This window comes from Protopterus annectens, chromosome 4.part1 (assembly GCF_019279795.1).
Source record: "Protopterus annectens isolate FY-2018-M chromosome 4.part1, PAN1.0, whole genome shotgun sequence".
In the NCBI taxonomy this organism is placed as follows: domain Eukaryota; kingdom Metazoa; phylum Chordata; order Ceratodontiformes; family Protopteridae; genus Protopterus; species Protopterus annectens.
Window position 1 is genome coordinate 420,806,446 of NC_056734.1, and position 18,131 is coordinate 420,824,576.

At 37.8% G+C, this 18,131-nt stretch overlaps 1 protein-coding gene across 1 annotated transcript in view; it reads right to left on the reverse strand.

The window, feature by feature from the left end:
- FNDC3B (fibronectin type III domain containing 3B) overlaps positions 1 to 18,131 on the reverse strand; it is a 2,611,550-nt gene that overhangs the window by 147,585 nt on the left and 2,445,834 nt on the right. The window contains exon 27 of the mRNA XM_044070236.1: positions 8,983 to 9,110. Within this exon, the coding sequence (XP_043926171.1) occupies positions 8,983 to 9,110 (128 nt within the window). The remainder of the gene's footprint in view (positions 1 to 8,982; positions 9,111 to 18,131) is intronic.

Genomic DNA, 18,131 nt, shown 5'->3' on the forward strand with positions numbered 1-18,131 from the left:
TGTGTGTGTGTGTGTGTGTCACAGTTCAGGACAACTATCCACATTCATCATGAATCAGCATTGACTCCAGCAAAATTATCCATTAAATTGCTATGAATCAGCATTGATTCTAGAGCAAGTAAACATGCAACAGTGTTTGGGGGGAGGTGCTTTTGCACTTACTATGTGCTCCGTAGTGAGACTGGGTTTGGGGGTGGAAAAGGGTCTGGGAAACTGCTTACTTACCGAGTAAAAAAATAGATAGTTGTGCTGTCTATTTGTGTGAGTCACTTATGTATGAGAAGAGATGAAGCTTCAGAACAGCAGCCAGTTCTAAACTGCTTCAGTAGCCTAATGGTACAGCAACCAGAATAATAAACCTGGGGGGCTGAATTCAATTTCTATTTGAAGCACACACAGTGCTGTGCTCCTGCGTCTGGACCAGAGTTTGTGCTTCCAAAGGCTTCAGAAGACAGATATAGCAGTTTCTTCAAGTCTCAGTTCAGGAGGTTTAGTGATACATTCTCTCTCCTTTCTCCTCCTTGGCCAATTACTTGTGTATTGTGTTTGGGGAAAGAAGGCTGTACTGTACTTAATCCATGCTCCAAAATCGTCCGAGACTGTGGGTGAAAACGGTCTCGGGGACAGTCCACCTACCTAGTTTATTTATTTATTAGCTTCTGCTTGCCAAGAAAGTCTAGCTAGGATGCTAAAAGCCTGAGAAAAGCACCAGTACATAGAACATAAACATGAATACACAGTGTGACAACAACAACAAAAACATGATACATAACGTAGCAAAATTACAAATGACACACAGATGCTATGTGCTTGCATAAAAGCTATTTGAGAAATACCACTGTAATTTTATAGAAATGAACTAAAGTACATAATAGGGTAGTCTAGAAAGATGTAGGATTTAGAAAAAACAAAAAACAAAAGAGACAACATATAAAGAAAGGAACTAGAGGATGGAAGTTAAGAGTGCCAGGAAAGATTAAATAGAAAAACAATTGCCTTGTACATGATATAAAACTCTTAATACTTTAGGGTCAGTGTAAAGCAAAGGATTTTTAAGATTACTCTAGATTAGTGAAGAACACAGCCAAGTATTATTTAGATTGGTTTTTATATGGGATTTGAATGATTTTAGGGTCTCTACTTGCCATAAGTCTACAGAAGTGCAGTTCTACAGTGGTGAGATATAATGGCAGCACAGAGAATCACTGTCTGTGTTGCTAAATCTATTAATGGCAAGTAGCTTTTTTGCCTGAGTGGAGTGAATGGTTTGGGGAAAAGAGCTGGATAATGATGTTTAGTGAAGAGTACCTTACATGGTTATAAATAGGGTTGTAAGAAGTTGTGTTTAGATAAAATGGTGTTTGAGTTCAAACCACTGATTTAGGGCAAAACAGTGATTGCTTCTAAATGAGTGATCTGCTGCAAATCTGACAATTTTATTATAGCATTATAGAAGCTTATTTACAAGAGAAACTCGTATACTGGTAAAGATTGGAGAAGATTAGAGTACAGATGGTAGAAGGTATGTAGCACACATGGTTCTCCTAGCCACACCTTTGAGGTATAGTTTTGCCCTATTCAGACTTTATATTTTTTGGTGTTATTTTAATAGATTGTTGCATGTGGTAATCAATTTTCATCTGCCATCAAATTCAACTCCAAGAAGTTTTGTGTGAGCAACAATTTCTGCTGCTGTGTCATTGGTACAGGTAATTGAGAATAGAGGCTTTTTGGTGTGAAAGGTGTCTTGTGGCAACAAGCATTAGTTTGTTGTTTTTAAGACTGAGTAGGAGTTGTGCATTTTAACTGGGTTTCTATGGAGGAGAAAGACTCGAGTTAGTTTAAGAAAATAAGACTGAAAATACATCCTTGTTATATCTTCTCAGTTCTGACTGGTCTGTTTGTAGGTGCCACACACGTGTGAGGGAGGGAGAAAGGTTCAGTTCTCAGCTATTTAAGTAGATTAAACCTTCCATAATGATGATCTGAAAGGGATGTGTTCATATTTTAGTTGAAGTATGCACTGGTTTAGGGCTGTGCTTCTAAAAGCTCCTGACTGATAACAGTATTTGAGTCCTAGCTCAGGAAATTTGTTGATGCACTGTCTCCTTTCCTCTCTTGTGCACTTACATGTGAGCGCACTCACACACACACACACAATAGACACTGAAAATTAAGCTGTGCACGATCCAGCTTAGTACCACTACTCTGTGCATATTATCAACCATTTATTACCCCCCCACAGAAAATGCACACTCATATCTCACAAAAAATAAAAAAAAAATCTGCACCAATATAAATTAATCTCTTAAAAAGACATTAACCAAATTAGAATAAAAAAGATTAAATTAAACTAAGAAAAAATAAAATAAAACAGGAGCCACAACCAGCTGATAAGAAACATTTAACAGCAAAATGAACCACAAACCACAAATCTATAGTAAGCAATGTTTAAACAACTAAAAGACACAACTAACCTATAAACATAACTGATCTTAACATAATCCTTACTATACTATAACAACATTATAATGAAATGAAATTAAAAAGATTAACATTTGCAGCAGAACTACAGCAGAAAGCTACCAGTGATGCAACTCATTCATAAAACCTGCATTTCCTACAAGGGGACTTTTTTAACAGATAAACTAAAATGCACAAGATTTACTACCATGCTACAAATTACTTTGGGAACTTCTACTGTACCAGATTTAAATGGACAGTGTTTGGAAGTGAAATCTAAACTGCAGGTGAACTCAAAGGCTATGCTTCCTTGAAGCTCTATTAATTGCAACTTTGGTGAGTTTTTGCTGGAACTGTGACACTACCCTGTGTCTATAGTGGAAATCTTTTGGCAACAGTAGGGCTACTTTAAAATTATAATTATGTCCTCTGCCTTCTGACATTAAAAGTATACTGTGTGCTGAATACTGTAAGTGGTTCAGTGGAACATACAATGGAAATAGTAAAGTATGACCGCCCAAAAAGAAACCATTCTGAACGGCATGACTGTCTGAAAAGAGCCAAAGCCTTCTCTGCAATCAAAATCTAAGTTTCAGTATGTCTTTTGCACTCAGAAAAAAAATGTACACTTCGAAACACTGCTTTATCAAGTCTAGCATTAGTATTATTTTGAATTCCCGTGTTCAGCTATGATTGACTAAATGTCTAATCCACCAGTTGCATTGCTCCCATCTTCAGTATTTTATTCAAGCACATTTTTCAAATAATCTGGACCTTTACTTTTCCCTTTTTTCCTGTCCCAGTTTGGGAGTTAAACAATAAACCATTTCTTTAGTTTAGTTTAAGTTCTTTCCATTTCTGCACCAGACATGACATGGCATTTTTTATGAGGGATGCTTTGTTTTAAACGCGATAGTTTTTCTTTAGCTTTTCTAGGATATATTTTATTTCCCATGACTTTTTTAATTGTTTACATTCCAACCATATTTCTTTCTTGCCTTTCATTTTCCAGCTTCTATTATGACTCAGTAGATTACAACGTAGTGAGGAACAATCTCATGGAGCACAACGTAAAAAATAACCTGATGAATAACTTACATTAGGCATTTCTTTCCACAGGAAAAGCTTCCCTGCACCTTCATATGGGGACAAGTCCCCCATCTCTCCTAAACCTATGTATACCACCTCCACATTCACACAAACACAAATAAGGGAAAATGTCCCTAAAGAAAGGAATCTGTGCCAGCAGACAATAAGACATCACACCAGCAGGGATTTCATACTAAAAACAGAGCTCAAGTAAGGCTGATCTTCATCGAGTTTTTCAATGAGCAGTAGAGCAGACCATTTTCCAGATAAGCAGTGAATGATACTTTATAGCAATAACCCACGCCTGGGTGTGGGTAATGCTAAATTTACCCACGGTTGGCGTGGTTTGGTCCCGAGGCGCCAGGACCAAACAAAGCCAACCGTGGGTAAATTTAGCATTACCCACACCCAGAAGTGGTTATTGCTATTATACATGACATTATTTAAGAAAAGAAACTATTACTTTTCTTAAATAATGGCATAGTATAATGCCTGTTTACTGCCCTTCCGCAGATGTCTGGCATCCGCGGCAGTTCTGATGTACTGCGCGCCTGTGGGCAAAAGGAGATCTTGCTTTCTCCGTTGCTTTTTTTTTAAACACTGCCTCGCTATGTTAAATGAGTTTAACATAGCGAGACAGTTTTAAAATAAGCAACGGACATCTCCGTTGCTTATTTTAAAACTGTCTCGCTATGTTAAACTCATTTAACATAGTGAGACACTAAAAAAAGCAACGGAGATCTTGCTTTCTCCGTTGCTTTTTTTTTAAACACTGCCTCGCTATGTTAAATGGGTTTAACATAGCGAGACAGCTTTAAAATAAGCAACGGAGATCTCCGTTGCTTATTTTAAAGCTGTCTCGCTATGTTAAACCCATTTAACATAGCAAGACAGTGTTTAAAAAAAAGAGTTATACTAATGGAAAAAAGTCCGGGCGACCGGACCTTTTTCCATTAGTATAACTCGATTTACAACGGGCACGCTGGCCAATCAGCGTGCACGTTTTGGGGGGATCATGGTATAATAATGCTTCTGACACATTCAGATGGTTTAAATAAACCTTCATCAGTTTTATTTTTATGTGAGTGTGTGTAGTGTGTGTGTGTGTGTGTGTGTGTGTGTGTGTGTGTGTGTGTGTGTGTGTGTGTGTGTGTGTGTATGAGTGTAAGATGCACACACATGCTTGAGTGCGTGCATGCGTCTCAAAATTTCACAGTGAAGTAATTTCATATTCTGGTGTTTTAGATGGATTTAAGACGTCCACTTTTATACATCTTCATGTTTGTAACATTAAATAATTTACTTAGTTGCTTCACAGATGCATTATCAGATGTGTCAACCCTACAAGCTACACGTCCAGCAAGTAAAAAAAAATACAGTGAATCTCAGAACTTAATAAAAAACTATTACAGTATTTTTGCGGAAGATCATCTCTCCTGTACTCATAATGTGTGTGTAGGGGGGGGGGTGCTGGTGCACCCTCGCATTTTTTTTTTTTTTACATTTTATTTTTGTCCCCTTTCTGCTTCATTCTTTCTGGCAACCCCAGTGTCCCAGTCCATTGCTGGGTCTACCAGCCTCTCCTATTGTCCTCAGATTATCTCTGTACTAAGACTGGAGCTGGCATGAAACCCAAGGGTATCCTTGAAGGGTTGTGCCACTGACTTCTTCCACCAGGGGGGGTGGTCTTTTCAATTATGACCTCTCCTTTAGTAACCCCCCCCCTTCTCTGTGTTTGCTGGTTACATTTGAAGGCTACTCCCCCCTCCTGAGAGAATGCCTAGATGAATGTCCTGCTCTGTGATGGGCACACCTATTAAAAGTTGTAGTATACTTTGTGCTACCACATAAAACAAAAAAACAAAAGGGTGACAGAGTAAAATGCCTGACGTAATTTGAAGCTGTTGGCTGATCACAGGCATACAGTGTATGTGGCAGCACTAACTGCGCACACAGTGTATGTGGCAGCACTAACTGCGCACACAGTGTATGTGGCAGCACTAACTGCGCATACAGTGCATGTGGCAGCACTAACTGCGCATACAGTGTATGTGGCAGCACTAACTGCGCATACAGTGCATGTGGCAGCACTAACTGCGCATACAGTGCATGTGGCAGCACTAACTGCGCATACAGTGTATGTGGCAGCACTAACTGCGCATACAGTGTATGTGACAGCACTAACTGCGCATACAGTGTATGTGGCAGCACTAACTGCGCATACAGTGTATGTGGCAGCACTAACTGCGTTACAACTTTCACAGCTGTAAAAGACTTTGCACCCTTACACTTTTTTCTCTGTAGCTAGTAGCACATCAGGGCAGTTAAAGCTTCATGTACTACAAAGATTTATGATCGGGTTTCTCATAACATATCTAACTTGATATGTGTTCTTGAAATGGATGCGAAGATTCACTTCATCTTTGCTCTTGAGGTGATTTTCTTGGCATGCATTTCTCAAACACGTAACAAGCTGGTTGTGATCAGAGTCTGGCTCATAATATTTTGTCTCATGTCCACTGACATAGTATCGATCCTAGATCTAAAAGTATATTCCATTCATGCTTAAATTTAAGAGTTTTCATTTAGATTCCATACCTAGTTTTGCTGTGTTATGTTCGCTTAATGGGCTTAGTGGAATTTTTTCCTCAGTATGAGACGTCATTTTTAAAAAGATATATTTACGACAACTAAAATGTAAACATTAAATCCTAGTGACTGAGATAAACAGAGTTCATAATAGATCTAGACTTTCTGATGACAATAGTATCCCTATATCTGTTGGTGTTCCATGAGAGTGCACCTTGATCATCTTCTTTTTAATATATCCATAAACACATGCACACAGCAAGTAAGTATGCATCCACAATCCAGTAAGTGGATGAGTCCACTTTAATCTGCTCTAACCTGCCCAAACCTGGAAATATTACAAGAAATAACCCAAGATTCATTAACATCATAGAAACTAGGATAACAGACTCTCAATTACTTATAAACCATAAAAAAAGGAAAATAATGTTATTTACTCCAAAACAATTGGCTGCAGAAAAAGTACTCCTCAATATAATGCCATTATAAATCACAAAAACTGAACATGTTACTCAAAACAAGTGTCTTGGCATAATCAGAATGTTTGTCTTTTTGGCTTTTCCTGGTTAGGGGTCACCACAGCAGAACTCCCGTCTGCTAATGATTGGCAGTCAATTTTTATGGTGCCGCGTTGCCAGCCCGACACCCAACCTTCAGCGAAGACACGCCCATTCATGCATGTCTTTCGGAGGCCACTCGACCGTGGGGAGGAAATGCAGACTCCACACAGAAGGCACTCCAGCCGAGAATTGAACAGGAGAATCTCTTGCTGTGAGGTAACAACGCTACCGCTGTACCACCACGGATTGCATCAGAATGAGAACATAAAATCCAACTTTTAAATAAAGCAGGCAGCTAAAAAAACTCCAAAAATTCAGTTCTGTCCATAAGATCAAAGTATATCTAACTGATAATGCCAGAAAGTACACCGCCTCAACCCACCTTCTTCCAGCACCCCTTTATACTGCTCTCATTTTCACAAACCTGATATCTACACAAACAGGTCAACTAGAACAGTACTATAGAGCTACTAGATTCACAGCTAATTTACCTCCTAGAACAGACCATTGCCTGTCCCTGAAACAGTTGAACTGGACAGAACTACCACACTACCCAATATTCTGACAGCTAGTGACCACTCACAATTTCACAATCTCATTGACAGACCAGAATATCGTGCGTATTTAAATGGTGTTATCACACAGTGCTCCACTAATACAATCCTGTGCTCCACAGACAGATACCAACTACTAGTAAACAAATCGAACCACTCATTCCTTCCACTAAAGCACGTCCAAAAAAATGGAACTGCATCCTTCTCCCTCTCAGACAAATTAATCTAAAATCCTTTAAACCACTAATGCCACCCTGCATTTGTATGTAACTGTTTATTATAGTGTTCTGCTTTCATTAATCTAAAAGTACACACAGATATCCATAACTATTAGTGGTACAATAGTGAGAATTAAACTCTGTACTCTGTGTACTGCAACGTGAATGCAACCATGTACATTTAATGCAAATATTGCTTGTACTGTACTCCTTTTATCTTAACAGGGATGTCTGCAATCTCTATGCACTGTCTGCATCTTATGTGTATGTATTTGTGCTCTTCATTTCAGTTGGAGCTTTTCTCTCCAAGACTCAGCTGAAAAGGGGTATTATTGCCCAGGCAGCCTTTTCTGGTAATCAAAAGCAATAAATAAATAAACATAAGGATAAAGTGCATTTAATGGAATTAAGCTATTTGCCCTTCTGCCTCTTTGTTTCCTGTATGTGTTGTCCTCAGTTTACAAAATGATAAAGTCATCTCATCCTTACTCAGCAAAAGTCACTATTTAAAAGCATCACATTCCTTCAAAACGTGCTGTGGAAAATAAGCATAGGACTAGCAACAGCTGTGCACTGCAAAGCAAACAGAATGATCTACTCAGGTAAAGGTAAACAGGCGGAGCAATGAGAGCAAGGCCTAGTCAACAAGCTTTCGTGGAAACCATATGAATTTGATGAGAAGAAAAAATTACACTGTAGTACACAGGGCGCTGGGAACCAAGCGAGAGGCAGTTACATAACAGCTTATGTTGCTAGTTGCTGTTTGTACTGCCGAAATACATGAGCAAGTACATTTCAAAGACTTCTTTTCCCTAATCTCTAGATACTATTATGGATGTGTTGACACGTCTTCAACTGACAGAGGCAGCAAAAAGCAGGTGGTAAAAAAGTACTGCTATAGCACATATCAAGCTTGCTCAAAAACTAACCACATTTACCACTAAATGAGGGAAAAAACTCAGGTCAGTGACTGCTCTTTTGTGAGCTAGACAGTTATGTGAAGAACAATAGGGCTGTTAACACTAACTGGTCAATATAAATCTGGCACATAAGAGGCATCAATGAAAAAGAAGTAGGCAACAACAATGCTGCTTTACAAATGACTTGTGTAAAACAGTAATTAGTTAGAAAACAATACTACATTAACTAATCAGAACTATCTGTTTTTATAAGTGATGGCACATATGAAAAAACTGAATGTGTGTGGATCATTTCACAAAAAGAAAAAAAAAATTAGAGTATCTGATACAGAGCATTTTGCAGTTAAAACAAATGATTTCAAAGCTATAATAAGGAATAGAGCTTAGCTTAGCCATGCAGTACATGCTTCTAATGCATGATTAGGCACAAATGAGACTTCTTGAAACTTAGTAGTAAATTGCCACATTCTAACTAAAATTGTACATCTGCCACACTTTGCATTATAAAACAACAAACTTGCTAGCCTACAATGCTTTCATTTACGGGAGTAGCATATGTAAATTCAGGTTGTTTCATATTACTCCCTACCTGTTTGTATTCGGACTCCTTCCCAAACACCACCTGGAGAATATAGTTGATGGTGTCTCCTTTCATGGGCTGGGAAGCTTCCCAACTGACTTCACACGTACTTCCTTCTAGCTGTACCACTTGTGGGGCTACAAAGGAAAAATGCATTTCAAATGTCAAGTGTGTTCAGTTTCCACAGTTCTAATTTTAAGCATGCATAGATTTTTGTGACATGGGAACCATCCATTATGTGCACTGAATATAAATAAGTCTTTCTTGTTTAAAAATTATTTCTAGTAAAAAAATGCAGCTAAACTTCAGGCTACTCTTTATATATTACCACTTTTTTATATTCACAATATACAAAGCTACAGAAGGAAACCAAGTATTGCATTTTATGAAACCATTATTTAGCCTGTTAAATAAGGGCACTTTCTTAGAAAAGAAAATGTTTCCATCCTCCTGCACTTAATGTGATATACAAACTGTATTCTTTTGAGTTACTCACTTAAGGAATATGTACATTTAGACAGTTTCTTCTTCAGGAGGGTGACTCACACATTACTTTTCACAGTCATTTTGCTATATCCTTCCTAAAAATAACCGTATGGCTTTATTTCACAAAGCATGTTGGCAGCCTTGTTGTCTCTGGAAATCTGTTTTTGAGCACATCAATATGCAGCCGCGGTCGTGCAGCGGTTAGTATTGCCACCACTCAGCCAGAGGTTCTCCGTTATGATCCTCAGCTGGGGTGCCTTCTGTGCGGTGTCTGCATGTCCTCCCTGTGGTCGTGTGGGTTTCCTCTGGGTGCTCCGGTTTCCTCCCACATCCCAAAGACATGCTGTAGGTGGATTGGGTACTCTAAATTGGTCCTAGGCATGAGTGTGTGCATGTGTGTGCCTTCCATGGAAGGCTAGGTGCTGGGCTGGCAACTCGACACTGTAAAACTCCACTGCCAATCATGAGTAGACAGGTGATCCGCTGTGGGTGACCCCTAACTGGGAAAAGCCGAAAGAAGAAGAATATAATAGCAATTAAGGTGAACAGCCTTCAAGGCTGTAGCTTTATTTCAGTTTTATTCAGGTCTCCAATGAAAGATAGTTGCAGTAGCCATGTGAGTGGGCTTCAGCTTTCTTCTGGTTCTCAATGTTGCAGACTGAAAGCTGAAATTAGAAACCAGTCGGAAAACCTTTACAGAATAACCACAAACCAAATGCATGTTGTGGGGCTGTAAGAAAAGAAAAGAAAAAGTTTGCAGAGGAATAACAGGGGAAAGGAAGCTAGAAGACAAATGTAAGGAGGAGAGGGCTGATAATGAAGAGCACTGGAATAAAACGGTTATCATCAGAGAATGGTACTCACCAAAACAAAGACGATTATCAGGAAAAAGTAAGTGTGTGAGCTGCTGCCATGAGAAGAAATGTAGCTTTAATCTTGTATCTTAATAAATTAGATTTGGAAGTGAGATCAGCTGTAATCATCACCTTTCCTAGAATCAAAAAATGAAATAATTTTTTGGAACAAGATCCATTAAAGAACAATTCAAATTGTTGATCAAAGTTTATTTGTAGTGCCACATTCAAGATTTGGTGTTGTAGAATTTTAGTTGATTTTGTTGAGTCTTATGTTTTACAATGGCTGCATCATAGTTAAATGTAACATTATCAAGGGAGTTTTAAGATATTTTTCCTGAAATGTCAGATCATGTAATTCTTTTCACTGCTTTCATACGATGCATATATTAAAATGAATACTACAGTGTATACAACCAGGAGAGGCGTCAAATGACAACTGGAGTATTGGGCCCAGTAATGCAGGGTGTACACATACAAAGACATCAAGTTAATTACTATAAAGAAATGTTACCAGAATAATTAAACAAACTAACTAGGGAGCTGGACTGGATCAAGTTGAAAAGAAAGGGCAGAAGGGGCAGAAAAGTTCAAAAAGGGGCAGGAAGGTTCAAAAAGGGGCAGGAAGGTTCAAGAGTACTAAACTGAAGAATCAATATTCAATCTTGACTCAAGGAAATATTTTTTTCAGAAATAAGATGGTAGTCAGACTGAATGGGATTCTCAGCTGGTGAGTATTTGGAAATTTGGCAGAACAAATGAACCTATCAAGGGGAATTGGACAGATAAAGGAAATTACTAGTTGTGATGGGCAGGGGTGCTAAATAAAATAATCATGCCATGTACACCTACAATTTTACTTTGCTTGCCTTGTTATTGACACTTGTGTGTATGTCTAGATGTTTTAGTTATAACTATTTCACTTATGATGTAGGCTCATATAGTGATACCACAGTCAGAGGATCCAGCTGGCGAGAGGGAAATGAGTGGTTGATGCTGAATAAGCAAACAGTGAGTCACATTGCTCTGGGATTATCTCCTGTTGGATTTGAAAAGTAGACTGCTGCAAGCATTGGGGCATGTATAAGCACTATAAAAAAGAATACTGTCTGCATTACACAGTCAAAACATCATGTGGGGTGGAGACATGGGTAGGCACATTAAAAAATGCTCTAACTTCCCTGCACCTATTAGAGCTACAGTTATTTATCTGCCCCTAGTGAATATGCCGCACTTGGAACTTAAGTGTCTTATCCCAATTCCCTGATATTGTACTTCACTATCTGTGCTTGTCACCACTTTAGGACTTAGACTAAGACAATGCAGTCAGTGCACAGAGTGTATTCACCCTCCTAGCTCATTTCTCTTTCATTGTTGTGTAACCATGGAGGTCATACACGTAACTTAGTGGGTGCTGGTATAAATCCCACCACAAGGAAGAATACAGTGGTCTGCTCTCTGCAAATATGCAAATACACTATTGTTAGGGTTAGGTGGTGTATATTATGTGACTGATTAATTTAAAAAAAAATATATATATATATATATATATATATATATATATATATATATATATATATATATATATATATATATTATGGTTTACTATCAAAAGAACTAAAGTCATTTGGTCGACGTTCATTTGGTCGAAATCATAATGTCTAAAGTTCAAAAGATTGAATTCATAACATCAACGTTCAAAAGGTCGACAGACACATGCAAATAACACTAGTGTTTTTGCAGGGGGCTGTGCCCCCCTGCACCCCCTACTTATACATCACAACTCCGAGGGTGCACAACAGTGCTGACAAGGGAAATCCTTGACTATTGTCAACATAATGTCGACAGACTGCCGACCAAATGACCTACTTAATATTCATGTGTCGACCATATTTGTCGACCATATGAACTTTAGACCAAATGACTTTAGATTAAAATTATATATATATATATATATATATATATATATATATATATATATATATATACATACATATATATATAAATTTTACTATGTAGGGCAGTGTGTGAATTGGTTTGTGAGTGTATGTGTACATATTCATCTTGTGAGTGTATGTATCTGCATTTCTGTTTCTCTGTAAAAAGGCAGCTAGTACACAACTGATATTTGATGTATGGATAGCACATAGTGTTGGATCATTTAGCAGACATGGTTCCTGCAGAGTCATCTGGGATAAGATTCCCAAGTAGGGCTATGGACCATAAAAAAGAATGGGCAGTCCTGCCTACCACACAAAAACTTGGGAGAATGTATTGGCAGATCATCTTGTGGACAATCTTCTGCACTGATGTTACTGCCCACTGATGGATGAGACAAAACTGTAGGTACAACATAAAAGAAAAGCCTCTTAATTCTGTCAGAATTACATCATACTAGGTTAAACTTTTAAATGTCATTTTTTCACGTAAAACTACAGTGAAAAGCCCTTTGAACACTTTATCAGTCCCAGAAATAAAATAAACACAATTTCTCTACAGAAAAATGGTTCTCAATTTTTTTAAACAACTTTTAAACAGATAGGAAAAAAGAGTGCCCTTATTTAAAAGTACAATTCAGTATTTTAACATTTAAAACACAAACTCAGAGGAAAGTATTAATAAGCAAACATTTTTTTAAATGGAAGTTTTTTCCCAAAGGGGAATTTATCTGCCCAGTAAAGGGGGTCCCTATTATATTATTGAAAAGACTGTTCAGCAAATGGCATTTTCAGTGCTCTTTCATCGAACATGCCATTCACCAAACTGTTCACAGTGAGATCATGATACAGGAAGGATCGGAAAATTTGCCCTTTCCTCACTGTTTCGATGAAATGCTGCTCGTTCATGGGAGCTGTCAATAATTTAAAATAGACCCATTAAAGGAACAGGACAAGCCAACCGTTGATTCTTGAAAGCCTCAGAGAAGCATAGTCTTTGTAGTCAGGAAAGCTCTGAAGGACTTGGTGCTAAAACATGTCCTTTTAGTCAGCTCAGCTTGAGCTGACTGGTGGTTTGGGCACGTGAAAGGTACCCTGAAGCTTTGGAGGTGTACCGGCTGTTATATCATATGCAGGATATAACCCATACAGCTAAGGCTACTGCAGCAGTATAATGAACAGTGGCATCATACTAGGTCACTCTGATCTCCTTTCCATATGCTGCTTAGGATTATATAATGTTCGCCTCACATAATAAGGCCCTGACCTTGTGGAAGGGACGTAAGCTGGTTGAGTGCCAGGGTTCTTGACTACTGAGAATGAGAACAAGCACTCAAACACAGCAGATGGCATTCAACAGAGGGGAAATAATGAAAATATTAAATAAGTAAACAGACAAAATGCATTAGTTGTATGTCACATTTCACTTACCTTAAACCTCTACTTTTTATGAACTATACTTAATGTACACATAACTCTATCATTTCAATCATGGAAAACTGACATTCCTGTTGTTGCAGTCAAAATGAACATAACTCCTGAACAGTCCCTGAAAAAAAATTGTCCTTACAGTAGCACTGATGTGGGATTCAGCAGTCAGAGCAGTTATACACTTTCAAAAAAAGAGTTACATAAGAAAAACAAAGAACAATATGAAGATACAAGATTGAAAACAAAATGAGTTGACTGGGCTTGTCCCAGTAGGCTTGTAGCCTCTTTTCAGGGGAGTTCAACTACTACTAGGGGAAATTTGGTCAGGACATTAGGGAACTTCTCCTACTTGTCATTGTTATGAGTGAGACCCATTTTGAAGAAGCACTTCCTGTTTCCATTCCCAGGTGCACAGGAGGAGAAACAGGAAGGCAGATAGAGAGAGAGGGACATAATGGACTAGTGAAAAAATGAAAGAGAAAGCAAATATTGAGACCGGAGAATGTGTACAGGATTCTCAGGATAAGTTTCAAAGAATCCTGTTGATGGAGATGAGCCAGCAAATGATAGATGTATAATTACAACCGTCTAGTCAGGAGACTTGTGAGATAATTTACTTAAGGAAATGGTGGAGCAGAGTGAGCCAGATGTTTCCTGGGGGACACTACGGAGAAAATACAAAAGGAGGATGCAGAGACAATCTTAAAGAACAGTGGTGAGATGGAAACAAAAACATATATACAGAAAGTAAAAGAAGGCAAAGGAGGAGTAGCAGAAAAGAAGGCAGAATAAAATGAAAAACAGAAGTATGTGGTAAGGATTCAAAGTAAAGAGGACAAAGAAATGGACAGGTATGAAATGTGGGACAATTTAATAGCTCCTTTGGTTGTAAAAGTCCATGAGGTAAAAAAATGTATTCTTAACAAACAGACATTTTGTGACATTATATTTGGGACTGTTTTTGCAATGGAAATTTTTCTTGGAGAATATAAAAAAAAGAAAGATTGTAACCCATGGAACCTTTATGTGATAAAGGCATTTAACAGGTAAACAAAAAAGAAGATGCATGCACAATTTCAAGCAGAGGCAGAGAGACTTTGAATGGACATTTGAAAGTTTTATGTAAAGAAATATTAAACACTGCAAAATTTATGACAAAAGGGGTTTGTGGACTAGTGGCTGGGATTGTAATATTGCATTAAAAATAGAAAGAAAAAAAATTATATATAAACCAAGCATGATAAATGTGGGGAATATGGATGTTGTAAAATAGTGGGGGAAACCCAAAACATGTTATTTTTGGAAACGAAGGACATTTGATAAGTAACTGTGACAATAGAAAATCTTATATTTGAGGGGAACTGGGACAAAAATGAAAAAAAAAAATTGTGAATTGAAATTCTATAAATGTAAAAAAAATGGACATTTATGGATGGATGGATAGTTCCCTATAAGGTGAACGAATGCTTAAAATGTCGAGTACGACATGCTCGACAGCTTTTAAGTGAATGTTCATCTAAGTGAAACCTCAGAATGTTGAAACAAGGAGCTTCGAAGAGTTATAGTTGGCCAGTCATCAGGAAGCCAATGGCTGACGTCTGAATGTTCACCTTGTCTAGCCATTCTTACAGTCATCCACTGTGGTGCGGTCTCATCGTTCACCCTGTGTAATGTTAGACAGTCCTCCACTGTGGTGCGATCTTGTTGTTGGTATATTTAAGTAGGGGGGTGTGGGGGCGAAGCCCCCCACTTTATCTTGTTTGTTGATTTGTTTTTTTTTTTTTGGAAGGGTTAATGGTGTACAGTACATTTTAGCCATCAGCCATTGGCTTCCTGATGGCTGGCCAACTATAACTTTTTGAAATTCTTGGTTTCGACATTCTGGGATTTCGCTTAGATGAATGTTCGCTTAAAAGCTGTTGAGCTTGTTGTACTCGACATTTTAAGCATTCATTCATCTAATATAGACCCGTATGGATTACAAAAATGAAAATACAAGTAAGGAAAAAGAAGGAAAAAGAAAATGTACAATGAAAAGAAATTTTAGAAGTAGTAGAAACAGAAGAAAAAAATAGATGAAAAAAATAACAAAGAAGACAGAGGAAAAGGTTCTAAAATAAGTGATGAAGAAGACATAAATTAGGAAGCAGCAAAGAGGAAAAAAGCATTCTATTGGTGAAAGGGTAAAATACAGAAAAAAAAAGAAAATGTAAAGACATAAGTACAAAAAAATGAAAGGTAATGGATAAAAAAGAATATATACAGCTAAAGTTTGGGACTTGGTGTAATACTCAAGGTATTTGACTTACAGGCACATGATACAGTGTTTGATTCTCACCTTTGGGGAAAAAATGGTTAGGCTTAGAATGGCCTGTTAAGAAAGCTACCCTAGTAATCAGCTATGAACTTATGAAATTATGAACCTAAGGAAAAGGGAAATGAAAAGTTTTGTAAATGTGAATAGTATTAAGAATATAGTAAAAAGAATAGGAACTATGGAGTGGTGTAATACATGTGATGTAGAACTAGTTATATTAGAAGATACAAGGTTTTTAACAAATGGAAGCAGAATGTAAGAAAATACTACTGTTGTTGGTGTGTCTTGATGCAGAGAAAGCATTTGATAGAGTAAGGTGGGATTTTAAGATCAGGGCAATGGAAGCATTTGCATTTCCTCAAAAAATTACAAGGTTGATTAGGAGGATATATGAGGGGGGTCAGAGGTGAAAATTAAAGTGGCTGGGGTCCTCTCTGATAATTTCTGCTTGAGCAGAGGAACCAGGCAGGGGTATCCTCTTTCCCCTTTGTTACTTTTATTAAATTTAGAACCATTGGCAAAGAAAATAAGGGACTCAGAAATTCAAGGATATAATCTGTATGGTAGTCAAGAAAAGCTAGCTCTGTTTGCAGAATGTATTATTTTATACCCAACAAACCCAGAAAGAGACATTACAGTGCTATGGAGCACATTGAGACAGTTTCAAATATTTTCAGGATGCAAAATTAATGAAGCTAAAACAAAGGCAATAGCGGTTAAATTATGTACCCATATATGACTTGGTTCAGCAATATCCCTATTTATAGGGACATGATACAATGAAGTATTTAGGAGTATGGATTAAAAATAATTCTGGTGTGGCAACTAAGATATGTGGGAAGAAACTATACAAAAGATAATATAAAAACTGAGAAAATGGAAGCTTTCTTATATGGATATGGATGGTAAAACAGAAGCAGTTAAAATGTTTTTAGTCCCATTAGTCTTGTACAGAGGTCAAGCATATTTTTATCAACCAGAGGAGAAGTTGTGGATAGCAATCAATAAAGAGCTGACAGACTTTATCTGGGAAGGGAAGATGCCAAGAGTCAAGTGGGATAAGCTGATCCTTCTACTAGAACAGGGCAGATTGAGATTACCCTTTGAAGGGATATTTTAGAGCCACATAGTTAATGCTCCTATACATAGCACAAGCAGAAAACTATAATTCAAAGTGGAAAGGGATGACGATGAAACAGGGGGAAAACTCAAGAATCAAGGAGAGACTAGCATTTTGGATGCAGGCTTTTAAGGAGAATAACAATAGTTACACAGAATATTATATCTATAAAGTAGCAGAAAGTATCCTAAGAACTAAGCCAACATGGGAATGGAGAAAGGAGATTCTGTCGGTAGGGATGACTGCAATTAGGGATACAGGCAGTAGGTAAGAGGGGTCTGGAATTTATTGGAGAAAACTGGCAAATTAACCAAGGTATTGGGAACAAATAACTTAGAGAGGGAAAGATGATAGAATGCAAAGATGCCAAGAATTTATTTTGACTGCAGGTTAGAGATTGCCTTCCCTATCAAGGATTGATATTAGAGTCTAATCAAAGAGAAAGAAATAGATGGGCTCCGAAACAAAAGACCAGCACTGGTAGAGTTTTTAGTAGAATCTAGACCAGATGCTGCCATTAAAAAAGGAATAATTAGTACAGCATATAAAATATTGCATGATAACTATAAGACTCAATCAGAGGAGTTTAGAAAGGATTGGTAAAGAGAGTGGATAAGCAATTCACAAAGCAACAATGGGAGTATATTAGTATGCTCAACAAAATATTAATATTGAAAGTAATTCTGCTACAAATCATTTTCTTTCGGCTGTTCCCGTTAGGGGTCGCAACAGCAGATCACCTGTTTCCATTTCTTCCTGTCCTCTGCATCTTGCTCTGTCACACCAACCACCTGCATGTCCTCTCTCACCACATCCATAAACCTTATCTTAGGCCTTCCTCTTTTTCCTGTTACCTGGTAGCTTCATCCTTAGCATCTTTTTCCCAATATACTCAGCATCCCTCCTCAGCACAAGTCCAAACCAATGTAATCTTGCCTCTCTGGCTTTGTCTCCAAACCTTCCAACTTGGGCTGACCCTCTAATATACTTATTCCTAATCCTGTCCACCCTCG